Below are 16,566 nucleotides of genomic sequence, written 5' to 3'. Positions count from 1 at the left end.
TCATCCATCCATCCATTCTGCTCTCTGTCCCATCCATCCATCCATCCATCCATCCATCCATCCATCCATTATCCATCCATCCATCCATCCATCCATCCATCCATCCATCCATCCATCCATCCATCCATTATCCATCCATCCATCCATCCATCCATTATGCATCCATCCATTATCCATCCATCCATCCATCTATTAATCTGTCCATCCATCCATTCTTCTCTCTGTCCCATCCATCCATCATCCATCCATCCATTCTGCTCTCTGTCCCATCCATCCACCCACCGATCCATCCATCCATCCATCCATCCATTATCCATCCATTATCCATCCATCCATCCATCCATCCATCCATCCATCCATCCATCCATCCATCTCATTAGATTATGCAATTCAGGCTCATTGGAAATATGTGCCTGACATTTCTCCAAAATTACATTGCTTCTTGTATGTTTTGTAACACTTTCAAGGTGGAATGTCTGGTGACTCAGTGGTGAGTGACACTGAAAGGTTAATGCTCTATCGTGTTTGAAAATGTACCACCACCAACACTAAACCTGACCACATAAGCAAATGTGAGATAATAATGTATTTGCTCTATTGCAAAGTTGCTCTACTGCCCATGCTCTATTAGCTTACTTGTACAGTACATGTGTTTGAGGGATTTGTTATTGAGTGTTGCGACTCGAGCAACTGCGTCACAAGTGCAATGCTGTACCAGGTGAGATGCAGAGCAAGTTTACTATGTCAAAAAAGCAGTACATATGGAGCTGATTATGTGATGCAAACATCATAACGTATTAGTTTACAGACAACGCATATGGTAAACGAGTTTTGAGTTCATAACATAGTGTTGTGCAAGGAAACGTGTGAGAAAAGGTCTTTATTAATCAGTAATATGCCCCTGTGATCATAATTAGTTTGAAAAGGAGTAACATTTTTGGTGTTTAAATGCCACTAGTGTTTTTTTTAGCTGGATACTGCACTGAATTGTATGTATAGATAGATTTTGCTAAATTGTAGGGTGCATTATCTACAACAGCTGCATAAAACAACCCCTAAGAAACGTTTTGGAAACTGATTAACACTATACTTGGAAAAGGAAAGTTGGCGGAGTAAGTTATTACATTTTGATGAAAGATTACGAAGATCAGCATTTATTTCTTTTGCACAACATTATTTTGCGTACTAATCTCTCAGAACATCTTCATCCCAGACTCTCCAGACTCTATCTATTGTTCACAAACGCAGGTAGCAGGCCAGCAGACCACTCAAAGTATTAATTGACAGTCAGTGTAGACCAACATAACCGACCTCTGCAAGACATCAGACCACCTCGTGCCAAAGCTCTTGTTGGGGCATCACGTTTCTTTGTGTTTGCTTGTGTGCGTGTGTTTGTATGTGTGGGAGTGTTCGCAAACCTAAACCCCAGCTAATATCATTACTAGTCATGCTGCTCCAATATAACCCCACTATGGAGACATAAAAGACCTCAATCAATTCAGGTCTAGACACTACTGGCCAATCAATAAACACATAACATCACAAATAAAATGGAAAGCACAAAGAATAGCTTCAGGTCTATATGGTGAAGGCAAAAAAAAAAAAAAAAAAAAAAGGAGGGAGAGAAGAGGAAAAGCAAGAGGGGGAATTGGCAAGTCCTGAGGGATCCATTTGTTTGTTGTAATCGGGGAATGATGATCTCAGATATGCACCTGCTGGAGTCTCAAACATGGATAGAGCAAACTAACAGCATCCCATAATCAAACATGCACTTATGCCGTGTATTAACAGCAGGGGCAACCTGCTGGATTTATGGCATAATCGATAGTACGCAGAAACAAATCATAAGCAACGGGTTGCTGGGTCACAGCACCTATTCGTTTACATTACATTACACCGCCATTGCCATGGCGAGATCATTGCATTCATGCGCTCAATAGACATGACCAGGGCCTGAAGTTAACTTTTTTGGCCACCAGCCACTGTGGCAGGTGGATATCAAAATTCACCTGCCACAGAGACTTTTTACCAGCCTTTTTTTTTTTGCCTCACAGCCTAAAGGTGAAAAACGGGAATTTCACAATATTGTTCTTTAACTTGTACACATTTAAGTGCTGTCAAGTTATTAACGAAATCAATATAAGTAATAATAACTCTTAGAATATACATTTTTAAAAAATCTTTTTATTCATTGATTTTGACACACACACGCATAACAGATCTATAGACCTATCGCAGCTCGTATGTAAACAAATCACCCGCGGCTGTGTCGATGGCTGATTTAGTCACGTAGACAGCTAGGTCCTGACAGCTTTTAGTTACAGCGTTCAGGTACCGTTAAGCAGAACTAAATTACTGGTAAAGTTACCGGGTACCGGACATTTTCTCACCGGTTCCCAACTCCCAACATGTACTACAGTTGCACACGCACACATCTGTGCAACTGTCATTGTTCTGGAGCCTACGTCAGCGTTACATTATCTCATCCCATCTCACCAACAGTTTAATACTCGCACATCCAAACGTAGTCAGAAAAGGGCCTCATCTTCTTTCTGATCGCATAAACGTTACGAAACAAGAGTGGCTGTCATAAATGAGCCGCTCACGAACCTTGCCGTTGTCGCCAATTGACTTTTTTTTTTATTAAAATGTCTTCTTTTACTTTTCTTTGACTCATCCTCATCTTTTTGTTGGTTGTTTGTTTCAGCTGGCCTTTTTACCCCAGTAATGTGCCGCCACATTATAGCTAAGGTCCAACGCAATGAAAATGAAAACGTAAAAAAAAAAACCTAATGAATCACTCAATTCTCATTGGCTACCTGCCAATGTGGCAGGTAGATTGACAGTGTTACCCGCCAATAGCAAAATTCACCCGCATTTGGCAGGTGGTCGGGTGTTAATTTCAGGCCCTGGACATGACTGTGATCGGTTGCAATACTCTGACGTAAATAGATCTAAATATAATGCTACAATAAAACATGTTCATGGCTAGTTAATCTCGGCAGCTATAATAGTACAAATGTAATAAACGTTTTCGAAAGAGTTCCTTGTAATACTTATTTTATTTGAAATGGTGATAGCAAATCATAGTCTTAAGGAGACACACCCCTTTAAATTAAGTTTAAATAAGAGTAGAATTGGACTTTAATTTCTAAATTAATTAATTTCTGGAATTTAGAACACAACAAATCACAAATGGTTGACATACACACCTATGGACTCTTGGCACAGACTCTCAAACTTCAGCTCAAGTACAACAGAGCGTCGCCTGATTATCTGTTCATTCAGTGGGGGTTTATTTGCCACCTTATGCATATTTACTTCCTGACCCCCTCCACACATAGGTAATACACCTGACAGAAGGCTGATTACACACATGCACAAGTCCTCCAAACACTCATATCCACGAACACACTAATGAGAGCATCTCTTCATTACCTTTCTGACCTCAATCAGGGTGAAGATCCCCCCAACCCACCCTCTTTAATTATCTATACTCACACACACACACACTGAAACACACATCCTCCATGTGTCCTTCCTGTCCCATTCATAAATTATTGCAACCTCCAGGACCACTTCACTATGTTAAAGAAATAGAAGAGGCTTCATTTACATTCTCCTCATCTATGTCATTTATAACTCTCATGTCGTTCCAAAACTATGACTTTTTTCCTCTGTGGAATATAAAGAAGAAGCCTTTTGGAACAGCAGCAACGAAGTGGAAGACCACTTGTAAAGTCAATGTCCCTGAATGCTGAGGCACATGGTGCTTAAAATCATCGACACTCTGATGATTCCATAGAGTTCCAAACTTCCACTGGCATTAATATCAGCAAAAACACTGTGTGGCAGGAGCTTCATGGAATGGGTTTCCATCAAGGGGGTAATCCACCAGCCGGAAACTGAAGTCTCCCCGGGCGCCGCCATTGGCTAACAAGCCTTCACCTGCTGTTAGCATTCCATTGACTCCCATTCATTTTTGCGTCACTTTGACAGCGAATAACTTTACATCTGAGACGTTTAAAGACTCCATTTGTCCATTTTTTTTTTCTAAAGAAACACGACAATGTATAAAATGCTCCATTACCTTGTATCTTACGTTGTGGCCCCGTAGAAGCAGTTTTTGTAAAAATAGGCTAACGATTGCGTCATAACACGCGACTCTCTGTCGCATAGAAGAGAAATGACCGTAAAGACAGATGTAGAAGCTCACGCGCAATCGGGGGACGTGGAGGCATAAAGTCAAGGGAGAAGCCCATAGAGAGTTGTAAAGTTGCTCCTGCTGCTAGCTCATGAACAGCTAATACTCACGATCTCCGGCTCTGCAAGATTCAGAAGGGAATGATTCAGATTCCTCTTGGCACCGCTACTAGAAGACGTACATCTGTCAGTCAGGTTGCTCACGTCACAACTACGTCTTCAAGCTCAGTTTGAGCATGCGCAGTGCGCTTGGCAATCAGGAAGTGAGTGCTTCTATTTGACTTCACTTTTCTCCGTTGAAGTCTATGGGGTCGCTGTGTCCATTTCTTTTACTGTCTATGGTTTCCATGGCCGAGCAGCTGCATGCCATGTACCAAGTACTGTACAACACGTGTGTAAAACAGTGTGTCGCCGGCAATCTAAACTTTTTCTGGGGAGTGACGAATCACAGAACACACTTCTTTGGTTGGCGATCTGATGGGCGAGTCTGGCTTTGGTGGATAGCAGGAGAACATTACCTGACTGACTGCATTGGGCCAACTGTAAAGTTTGGTGGAGGAGGGATACTGGTGTGGGGCTGTTTTTCTTGGGTTGAGCTAGGCCCTTACTTCCAGTGAAGGGGAATCTTAATGCTTCAACATTCCCAGACATTTTGGACAATGCTATGCTCTCATCTTTGTGGGAACAGTTTAGGGAAGGCCCTTTTCTAACCAGCATACCTGTGCCCCAGTGCACAAAGCAACATCCATAACACATGGTTGGATGAGCTTGGTGACTGACCCGCACAGAGCCCTGAGCCCTGTTTGTCCATCCAACAGCTTTGGGATGAACTGGAACGGAAATTGCGAGCAAAGCCTTCTCGTCCAACATCAGTGCCTGACCTCACAAATACTCTACTGGATGAAAGGGTAAACATTCCCACAGAAACACTCCAAAATCTTGTGGAAAACCTTCCTACAAGAGTGGAGACTATTACAGAAACTAAAATGTTTTTCCTCTATGGAATACAAAGAATACATTTTAAAGACTGTATGGAAAAGAGCGGTGTGAACGATTAAAGCATACAGTATCTGTAGAGTATATATCCTCAAGCTTCATGTGATGAATTATCATTTCCATGCAAAAATCATTTAAACAAATCTAAAATAATTAAGCTAATCAGATGCCTTCAGATATCATCATTCCCCAACAACATACTGAGGCAGAATAACAGAAATTACTTCGTGATATGGCATTTAAAGAAAGAACACATGACCTTTTCCTGTTGCTTGATTACAGGAACAATCTTTACTTACAAAACATCCTGCCACCCACCCAACACACAGACACAACAACATCAGACACATCTATTTAATCACAGCCATCTCTCAAAGTTAAGGCTGCAGTTAAGTCCACCTATACACAAACGCATGAGCGCGTACGATGAAAAACAACTTGTACTCTTACACCTGCACACTCAGCACCCAGTCAGCCACAACAGTTTTTACGACCCCCCCACCCCGCTCATTGGCGTATCCCTGCGGCATACAGAAGTGCTGGCCTTTCCATTCTCATATCTCTCTCTCTCTCTGCACGCACTCAGCTATTAAGCCTCTACCATGATGGGTGGTGGCAGTTTAATGTATTTATGTCTAGGGGAGAAAAAAAAAGAGAAGATTTTGCTGCCCCCTAAAGGTGTGGAGGGGAACAAGTTAGCAGAATGTTATAATTACTGTAACATGGTATGTGACAATGAATGAATCATTAATCAGAAAATCATGTGAAAACTAATTGCATGTTTAATGTTTATGTTTAATGTTCATGTTTAATATCTGGGGTCTCTGAAATTCCAAACAGAAGTAATGGAACTTTTTGATGTTTCATGGATGTAATTTAGATTTTCTATTTACATAATAAGTTCCTCTAAGTTTTGGAAAAGTCACAAAGCCATCAACCTGACACTTCGAGTTATCGGAGTCTCTTAGACCCCAAAAATTAGTTAATTTTCAAAAAAATTCTAAATGTATCTTGTTACTTCAGTGGTTTACAAAGCAGGGATGAAGCAAACAGATCCGATGAGGATTGTATGTGATTAAATTTGCCAATTTAAATCAGCGTGAATGCACTCAAACATTCAAAAGCTGGATAAAGTAATAAACAGCACAGAACCCAGAAACAGATAGCCAAGATTAATCAAGTGCAAAAATGGTTATTTACAGCCAAAGCCATTTTGCAGGCATTAAATTGCACTAATATCTACACTCACCGGCCACTTTATTAGGTACCGCATGCTAGTAACGGGTTGGACCCCCTTTTGCCTTCAGAACTGCCTCAATTCTTCGTGGCATAGATTCAACAAGGTGCTGGAAGCATTCCTCAGGGAGTTTGGTCCATATTGACATGATGGCATCACACAGTTGCCGCAGATTTGTCGGCTGCACATCCATGATGCGAATCTCCCGTTCCACCACATCCCAAAGATGCTCTATTGGGTTGAGATCTGGTGACTGTGGAGGCCATTTTAGTACAGTGAACTCATTGTCATGTTCAAGAAACCAATTTGAAATGATTAGAGCTTTGTGACATGGTGGAAGTAGCCATCAGAGGATGGGTACATGGTGGCCATAAAGGGATGGACATGGTCAGAAACAATGCTCAGGTAGGCCGTGGCATTTAAACGATGCCCAATTGGCACTAAGGGGCCTAAAGTGTGCCAGGAAAACATCCCCCACACCATTACACCACCACCACCAGCCTGCACAGTGGTAACAAGGCATGATGGTTCCATGTTCTCATTCTGTTTACGCCAAATTCTGACTCTAACATCTGAATGTCTCAACAGAAATCGAGACTCATCAGACCAGGCAACATTTTTCCAGTCTTCAACTGTTCAATTTTGGTGAGCTCTTGCAAATTGTAGCCTCTTTTTCCTATTTGTAGTGGAGATGAGTGGTACCCGGTGGAGTCTTCTGCTGTTGTAGCCCATCCGCCTCAAGGTTGTGCGTGTTGTGGCTTCACAAATGCTTTGCTGCATACCTCGGTTGTAACGAGTGGTTATTTCAGTCACTGTTGCCCTTCTATCAGCTCGAACCAGTCTGGCCATTCTCCTCTGACCTCTGGCATCAACAAGGCATTTCCGCCCACAGAACTGCCGCTCACTGGATGTTTTTTCTTTTTCGGACCATTCTCTGTAAACCCTAGAGATGGTTGTGCGTGAAAATCCCAGTAGATTAGCAGTTTCTGAAATACTCAGACCAGCCCTTCTGGCACCAACAATCATGCCACGTTCAAAGTCACTCAAATCAACTTTCTTCCCCATACTGATGCTCGGTTTGAACTGCAGGAGATTGTCTTGACCATGTCTACATGCCTAAATGCACTGAGTTGCCGCCATGTGATTGGCTGCTTAGAAATTAAGTGTTAACGAGCAGTTGGACAGGTGTACCTAATAAAGTGGCCGGTGAGTGTATATTTGATGAACGAGAGCATGTTGTAGGGAACACTAGGGAGAGGGAGCACCTAAAAAGAAGATTATTCACTCGATTATAACAGCAACCCAAAGAGACTAATCCTCTGTAGATTTCTCGCCTGGATGCCACCTTCATTTCCTAAGAGGAATATAATCCGACTTTCTCACATGTTTTTAAAGAGCCGACGTCTTATTGTGGCCTAATAAACATGAATGAAAAGATTTACAGATAGAAAAATGGAGAGATGATACATAGAAATAAAGGGGGGTATTTATCATGAACGCACCTCTCCGTGAAGTTTCGGAGGACGGTGAGCAGGTTAGACAGCATGTTTGCCTTGCTTCTCGTCTTTTCCGGTGCTTAGGGTGTGGGTTGCTCTGCCTGGAAAAGAATGAATAAAATGAAGATAATACACAATAAACAGAAAGAACGCAACAATTAATTGTTTACTGTAAAAGTTTTATTAATGTACATACAACATACATATAACATACATTTGATATTTTGTTATGTAATGTATTTATTTTGACATTCAAGCGTACAAATACTTTTTACGGGCCACTATAGGTAAAAAGGAAAGAGTGCAAGAAGGGAAGTATCCATTTTTCAAGGAGATTCTTTTAATCCACTATTACAATATTCTTCTAATCCACTAATCACAATCCTCAATTGTCCAGTGTAATAGAGTGCTGCTAGCCTGGGAAAACCCAGACAACTTCCGGCAAATTTAGATTTGCTCTGAAAGTTAGTCTGGCAAAGAGCTCATTCAAACCCATTTCCAATCCGCCGAAATCGAGGCACCAATCAGAAACGTTGGGGCGGGCTTTACACGATGACGACAGCGCTGGGATTTTGAAGCAGATTTTGTAGCCGACATTACAAAGATGGATGCCGCCGTCGAACATCACTCGTTCGAATCAGCTATCGCGTCTGTTTTAAGCGATTTGAACGTTTCCTTTTTGTTAAAAACTGAGCAAAGAACAACACTCGGAGATGTTTCTCCGCCGCTCTGCATACGTCATCTCCTTCATCGCTCTGATTGGGTTTAGGTCTATCCGCGACGTCCGTTGGTGACGCCCCTCTGGGAATGATTTGTCTATGACGCTTTGCTAGACCATAACTCTGTTACAAATGAGAATGGTCTGGTTTTAACCAGGCTAGAGTGCTGCAGCCGGAAGACTAATTTGCCACTGGTTCCCTTTTGATTTTCCTTTTTTTTTTAAAAATTTTATGAGTAAAATATTCTGTGGTAAACAACTTGATGACACTTGAAACGTTTTGCTCTACAACATAACCCATATCGAACACCCATATCGGAAACACAAATTTAAGAAAAAAAAAGTATGTTTCTAATAAGTAACTACAAGAACGTTTGGGGTGTAGGTGTGTACAGTTTACATTACAGAACAAAACGTCCAGTATCATCAACTTATTTTTACCACAGACCATATTTTACTCATAAATTGAAAAATCCCATCGGAAAATCTCGAGGAACCACTGGCAAATGAGCTTTCCGGGTTTTTTGAAGTCACGACTGTAGCAGGGGTCATCTGTCATGAAGCGAAGTCTCGGGTATGCGTTCTGTATGTGTGAAATGGTGGGTTTGGATGTGAGAGTGTGTTTGTGCGTGTGAAACAGATGGCAGCCTGTCTCTTCGGCTCCTGCTAAGCACTGTGCTTTCCCTGAGCTTCATGTGACAGGTGCTGGACTGCTGCTTTACAGCATAGTGAGAATGGATTCATCTAAAATTCAGCACAAAACACATACCTTCACAAACGCCCCCAATTTGTGAGTGTGCTAAAATTTATGTGTATTTTACTGCCACATAAAACACGCAATTACATTCTCTCCAGCCCTCAACCTAAAAGCACATCACTGGTCCTGTATCACACTGTGCCTGTAAACTAGGATGATTTAATAATAGTGCTTTCCGTTATGTTGTAGTTCACTCGCTACTCTTTGGCCGTCTCTCAATCCACTCCCTGTTTCCCTACTTCATCCATCAGTATATTGTGAACACAGATTCAGACACTAGCAATGGCCTTGATCCACTAAACATTGAGGCACTGATGACTCAATATCCTGACATGATTATGAGGATTTACATCATCAGGTCATAAAACGTAACTGGTATAAACAAAATTGATGTATGGCATATCCAGCCCGTTCTCATCCCAAGGCGTCATACATGTGACGCTTTTGACATTTCGTCGAAATCCGACGCACATGGCATCATTTAGCGTCATATATGTTGGCATTGTGAAATATGCATTTATCCTGCATTTTATTACTTATTAAAACAGTTCATGTATATAAAATAAATAACCATTCTTCTGACTCTCGCATGCTTTTCAAAACCTTCTCCTCTCTTCTTAACCCTCCTCCTCCTCCTTCATCAACCCTAAAAGCTGACGATTTTGCCACATTCTTCATAAATAAAACAACCACCATCAGCAGCCAATTTCCCACACCACAAACTGACACACACATCTTAACAGCTAACACACACATTCTTCCCTCCTTCTCTCTGCTCTCAGAGGCAGAAGTCTCCAACTCATCCTTTCCAATCACCCTACTACCTGTCCGCTTGATCCTGTTCCCACTCATCTACTTCAAGCCATTTCTTCCTCAGTTGTACCGGCACTCATTCACATCATCAACACCTCTCTTCACACTGGTACCTTTCCAACAGCATTTAAGCTGGCTCGGGTAACCCCACTGCTTAAGAAACCCTCTCTAAATCCAGTATTTATCCGGTATTCCTTCTTCCATTTGTTGCAAAAACATTTGAACAAGTTGTTTTCAACCAGATCTCTGCCTTTCTTACACAGAACAACCTCCTGGACAACAACCAGTCTGTTTTCAAAAGCGGACACTCAAGTGAGACTGCCCTGGTCTCGGTTATTGAAGCTCTGAGACTGGCAAGAGCAGCTTCCAAATCCTCAGTTCACCCAGATAACCACCAGATCCTCCTGTCAATCCTAAAGACGAAGGGCATCTCGGGAACCTCACTCCAATGGTTCAAGTCTTACCTCTCAGGTAGGTCCTTCAGGGTGTCATGGAGAGGTGAAATGAGGTGTAAGTCACAACATCTAGCCACTGGGGTGCCTCAGGGCTCAGTGCTTGGACCACTTCTCTTTTCCATCTACATGTCATCACTAGGATTTTCCTATCACTCTACCTCTCATTCCATCCAGAGGATCCGACGGTAGATACTCGCATCTCAGCCTGCCTGACAGACATTTCTTGCTGGATTAGGAACCACCACCTTCAACTAAACCTTACGAAGACAGAGCTGCTTGTGGTCCCAGCCGACCTAACACTATACCACAACTGCTCCATTCAGCATGGTTCGTCAACCATAACTCCATCAAGGTCAGCAGGGAACCTTGGAGTTGTGATTGATGATCAATTGAACTTCACAGACAACTTTGCTAGATCTGCCCGGTCCTGCAGATATGCCATATACAACATTAGGAGAATCAGATCCTTCAATCGGAGTATACCACATCCGAGCGTTTCTTCTATCCAGACTGGGCAATTGTAATGCTCTCTTGGCAGGCCTTCCAGCATCAACTGTCAAACCTCAGCAACTGATCCAGATGCTGCAGCAAGAGTGGTCTTGCTCTGCTCCCTTTTACCTTAACTCATTACTCCAGACTAACGTGCCATCTAGAAGCTTGCATTCTGCAAGTGAACGTCGCCTCGTGGTGCCATCTCAAAGAGGCACAAAATCACTTTCACGGACCTTTACCTTGACTATATTATACGTGCAGGATTTCTCATAAAATAAGTATCAATGTACGGAGCCCCTAAAGGGACATGGTGAAGAAAAAAAATATGACATGGGAGAAAAAATTATTGATGTCAAAATCATCACAATGCACTGAGAGATTGACTTCCTAGAAATTCCCAGCATGCACCATAATCAGTGTGTCAGCCAGGTTTAAAGGGTGGCGCGACCAAAACAGTTTGAGAACCACTGGCGTAAGGGGAAATGGTGGTGGTGGTGGGGGGGATATGAGATGGGAGGAAAATATATTATTTCATTATTAAATTATTATATAATAATATTAAAATAAATATTATTTATATAAATAAAAAAAATATTTGAAAAATAATAAGTTTATTTATTTATGAACATTTATTAGAGGATCAGCCCCATGAGATGAAACATCTCGTTTTCATTGGGGTCCTCAAAGCAATAAGTCAAAGCTTTTGCGTTCTCTCACAAATGTTTAGCGTTCCCCCGAGAAACTTTGCGTTCACTCGCAAAGAACACAAAAGTTTTTTTGCGAGGGAAAGCAAACTTTCTCTGGGAACGCAAACCATTTCTTAAACTTTTTGGTCACGCCCCCCTTTAAACCTGGCTGACACACTGATTATGGTGCATGCTGGGAATATTTTTACGGAGTGAATAAAATGTCTGACTCACCAGATAGTGATCTACTATTGAATCAGTGAGCTGATTGAAACACCCTTACCTTCAAACTGTCTCATCCTGCACAGCACTCTGGGTAATTACGAAATGATTCAGGCTGTATGACAGACAGATCTAGCACAGTTTTGATTTAGTATGTTGCTCTCCTCTGAAAAACTGAGTCAACAGAGACAGTGTTTAACTGAAGGGAAGATAAACAGAAAGTATGATGGGCAGAAATGGAGAGCGATAATATCCATCATTCATTAAAGTCCAGTTATAGAGGCACAGTGTGTAATCCATTAGCCAGCTACACTTGAAACGCTGGCTTCTCGGCGTGCTGTGTGCGTGTGTGTGTGTGCTACTATGTGTGCACTTGAAGCCCAAAGTGCCTCTATCCATTTTAAGCTGACGGAAAGACGAGTGCAATATTGATTTTACTGTTCACACCCTATTGAGGGGCAGATAACCAGCCAAATCTGCTAAATGTGGCGTAAAGCGTAACACAACTTACAGGTGCACAATGTCACACAACTAAAGACATACAACATGCTCAGCTCTCACAAGAGCATCTTTTCGCTCTGTCCAGAGTTTCTTCAGCGTTAATTCAATTCAGTGCAGTCATATTCTCCACAGGGGCCGTTGCAATATACGAGCTAAAACAATTTGCAATGAAATGGTAATGATAATACTTTTTCACATTCTTTTCCTGACTGCCCGAGGCATGGAGCTGAATGGCATCACGCAGCATTACCAACACAATTTATCTCACCTCCTCAGGTCTTGCACTCAACACACACACACACACACACACACACGCACACGCACACGCACACGCACACGCACACGCACACGCACACACGCACACACGCACACACGCACACACGCACACACGCACACACGCACACACGCACACACGCACACACACACACACACACATACACACACACACACACACACACACACACACGTTGGTTTTCATGTTTTATGGGGACATTCCAGACTTAATGGTTTTAATACTGTACAAACTGTATTCTCTCTTCCCTTACACTAACCATATCCCTAAACTTACTCATCATAGAAAACTTTCTGCATTTTTACATTTTCAAAAAACATCACTTAGTATGATTTATAAGCCGTTTTCCTCATGGGGATCAAAACAATTTAGGATATTTCCATCTTTGTGGGGAAATTTAGTCCCCATAACATAGTGAATACTAGGATCACCCGCGCGCACACACACACACACACACACACACACGCACACACACACACCTCTGTTTAATGCAAACTTAAAAATTTACTTGCTAGAACATTATTAATCAGTCTTATACATGTGAACACTTGCTGGAAAAGATTTAAAGTGTGAATATGATAATATTATGGAGTATTATGAGTTCGAATACAGTGAGTGACCGTAAAGGATTTTAACAGTTCCACTTGAAAATGTATCATTGCAATACATAACGTACATACATAATTTAAAAGAAACACAGCACAAGTACACTTTAAGCAAAACAAAAAATAACTAAACCAAAAGAGAAATAAACTATATAGCTATACATATATTTTGTGTTGAAAATTGACATTTTCTAGTTGTCAAATCACGTTCCCAGTTAATGGGATGAAGTAAAAATGTGGTTGCTTTGATATACATCCGATAAAAATCCCCAAAACACCAGCGGATTAGAAGTGATTCCAAAAATGGTTCAGAAAATGAAGTTGGCTCTGAGAAAAGCATTGTTTGAAGATGCCACTTGCTTTTGATAGTTTTGCTAATAGTTCAGTGTTGCCAAAGCAATGTCTACTAATTACATAAATGTGTAATTATACCACGGGACTGTTGAATGCTTGATTCTGACTGGTTGACGAATGTTCCAAGGTGTGCAATTATTTTCCAAGCAAACAAATATGCAAACATAGGATAAAAATTACAAACAATTTTCATGTTTTTCTACATAAAGCATGCTCTATCTCTTACTTCTGCACTGTCTCCGCACACACGTACTGTACACACGCACACACAGCGAGACACTCACGTGCACAGAAACTCATTGTCGGCGCTGCCCACGACTTATCACAGGTGTTACTCATCAGGGTGTTTCTAAGAATGCTTATGATGTTGTGGGTCGTTGCCAGGGTGTTGCTTTGCAGTTGCTAAGGATGCTACGGTGATTTCCAGGGCATTGCTATGCATTTGCTAAAGATGTTATGATTTTATGCGTGGTTGCCATGTCATTGTTATGCAGCGGTCAAGGTTGCTAGTATGCGGTGGGTGCATGCCAGGGTGTTGCTATGCTATGTCTTTAGAGTATTTTAAAACGCATTGTTAAGCAGATGCTAGGGCATTCTGAATGGTTGCCCACCCGCAATTTTCTGATCTCCAGATTTACAGTATTTTTTCCGCCCGATTTATCATCTGCCAAGCTAACACCACTTGTCTCCTCAACAAGCTCAGTACTTAGGGTTAGAGGTTTAGAAAAGACCCTTGCCAAGCACCTCTAATTATAACCAAGGCACGCACGACAGTGTCAGAAGTAGAGATAGAAAGAGAGGAGATTTGAGGAAAGAGCCAGTCATGAACATAGATAAGAAAAATCTGCTGGGAGAAGAGCTGCAGCTCTCAGCCAATGTGTGTGTGTGTGTGTGTGTGTGTGTGTGTGTGTGTGTGTGTGTGTGTGTATCATTAAAAGAGCAGGCTTGTTTTGTTAGATCATTCACTACAGCAAAAAGACAATGTGGTCTGCAGAAGTGACCCCATGTAATGAACTGATTGATGATTACAATTACTCTCAGTCTGAATAACAGCGATGCCACCGGGATTATTAGAGCTGACAGCATAGCAACACGCAAAGAGCAATTACACTTACACATGCATACTTATGTTCACATAGACATATTACACGATGGAACATGTTTAAGCCAGGAGTGAAATATACAGTAGCACACACACACACATACGTTGAGTGTTATTCTTTCATCCCATCGATTGATCATTTTTGGTTTTTCAAAGAAACACTTTAGCACAGCAGCGTCTGAAAATACATAGGCTTTTTTTTTTTCTAGTGCCACTTTTCTGAAATCTAAGGTGAACGAAAATCTCGACATGAGAAAGCACTTCTTCCTGCAAAAATCAATCGGACACTTTAACAGCTGACACACGATACCTCAAGCTGATATCCTCAATCCTATAAGAAAAGAAAAAAAACATGAGGCTGAAGATACATTTTGAAAGAAAGAAGCTGTCAAGGAAAAAGAGCAGCATTTCTCTGGTGAGTGTGAATATCAGTTTCGTTATCCTCTGAAACTCCACAGCCACATATTAAATAATTCATGTTGTGTATGCAAGTGTGTGTGCTTTGTTTGCTTGGATCTGACACATAAAAGGAATATGTGTCTGCTTGATTGCATGCAACCAATGTGTCCGTGTGTTGAGTTCAGTCCTAAAGGGATCAGCTATGCATCTGTGTATGTGTTGTTTGTCAGTTTCAGAGATGTGAAAGATCTGAAGATTGAATTATTGATCTTAACTCTTCAGAGATGGTCAGACTGACTGTTCTGATTGCACTGTATTCCTCTTTTAATTCATTTTTATAACTGTATCATATATATATTTTAATTTCTTTTATAACTGTTTTAATTTTCCTTGCTTTTATTTTAAGATTATTTTAATTGTAATACATTGAATTGCCATAGTGTATGAAATGTGCTATTTAAATAAACTTGCCTTGCCTTGTTCTAGAAAATGTATGATGCTGTGTTTAATATCTCCTTAAATGGGACCTATTACGCCCCTTTTCAAAGTCTTCATTTTGTTTTCGGGCTCTGCTAGAATAGGTTTTCATGCTTGAATGTTCAAAAAACACTTTTATCCTCACATATTTGACATTATTGCAGCTCCTCTCTTCCCAGTCTGTCAGTAACGCTCTGTTTAGTTCCTGTCTCTGTGAAGCCCCTCCTGAAAAGCGCAATGTGCTCTGATTGGTCGGCTGAACCAGTGTGTTGTGATTGGTCAACTCTGTTGCAAAGCTACTGCGTCACTCCAGTCACTGTCCAGTCTGACAGCTGTCAATCAATCCGTCACTTAGCCCCACCCCCGGTTCGTCCCCTCTGTCTCCGCTGGGCTCTGTCCACTTTTCCAGCATTTTTCAAATATTGCCAGTGGGTGGAGTTCGGCTCTGACCAGGGTTTGAGTTCAGTGGTGGACAGTAACGAAGTAAATGTAATTCGTTACTGTACTTAAGTAGCTTTTTTGCGTATACTTTACTCAAGTATTTAAATTTTGGGAGACTTTTACTTTAACTCCACTACATTTCAAAGTCAAATATCTTACTTTTTACTCTACTACATTTTCAAAATCAGTCGTTCCTTTTTATTTATGAGTGGATAAACGTACTGGTCAAACGAGCCACCAATCACAGTACAGCGCACGCGTTTTGTTTTGAACTTGCCTTGGCGGTATCTAAGCGAGAACCAGAGCGTTAAATATGAGAG

The 16,566-nt window shown here is 41.4% G+C and overlaps 1 protein-coding gene across 2 annotated transcripts in view; it reads right to left on the bottom strand.

The window, feature by feature from the left end:
* Positions 1 to 8,027, bottom strand: part of sphkap (SPHK1 interactor, AKAP domain containing) — an 84,185-nt gene extending 76,158 nt beyond the window's left edge. For both annotated transcript variants that reach the window (XM_056234160.1, XM_056234162.1), the window contains exon 1: positions 7,939 to 8,027. In XM_056234160.1, the coding sequence (XP_056090135.1) occupies positions 7,939 to 7,982 (44 nt within the window). In that variant the 5' untranslated portion in view covers positions 7,983 to 8,027. The remainder of the gene's footprint in view (positions 1 to 7,938) is intronic.
* Positions 8,028 to 16,566: the final 8,539 nt, after the last annotated feature.

Source organism: Rhinichthys klamathensis, unplaced genomic scaffold (assembly GCF_029890125.1).
Source record: "Rhinichthys klamathensis goyatoka isolate OS25496 unplaced genomic scaffold, OSU_Roscu_1.1 h1tg000391l_1, whole genome shotgun sequence".
NCBI lineage: Eukaryota > Metazoa > Chordata > Actinopteri > Cypriniformes > Leuciscidae > Rhinichthys > Rhinichthys klamathensis.
Note: the sequence above shows the minus strand (reverse complement) of the source record. Positions and strands in the feature narration are given on the sequence as shown.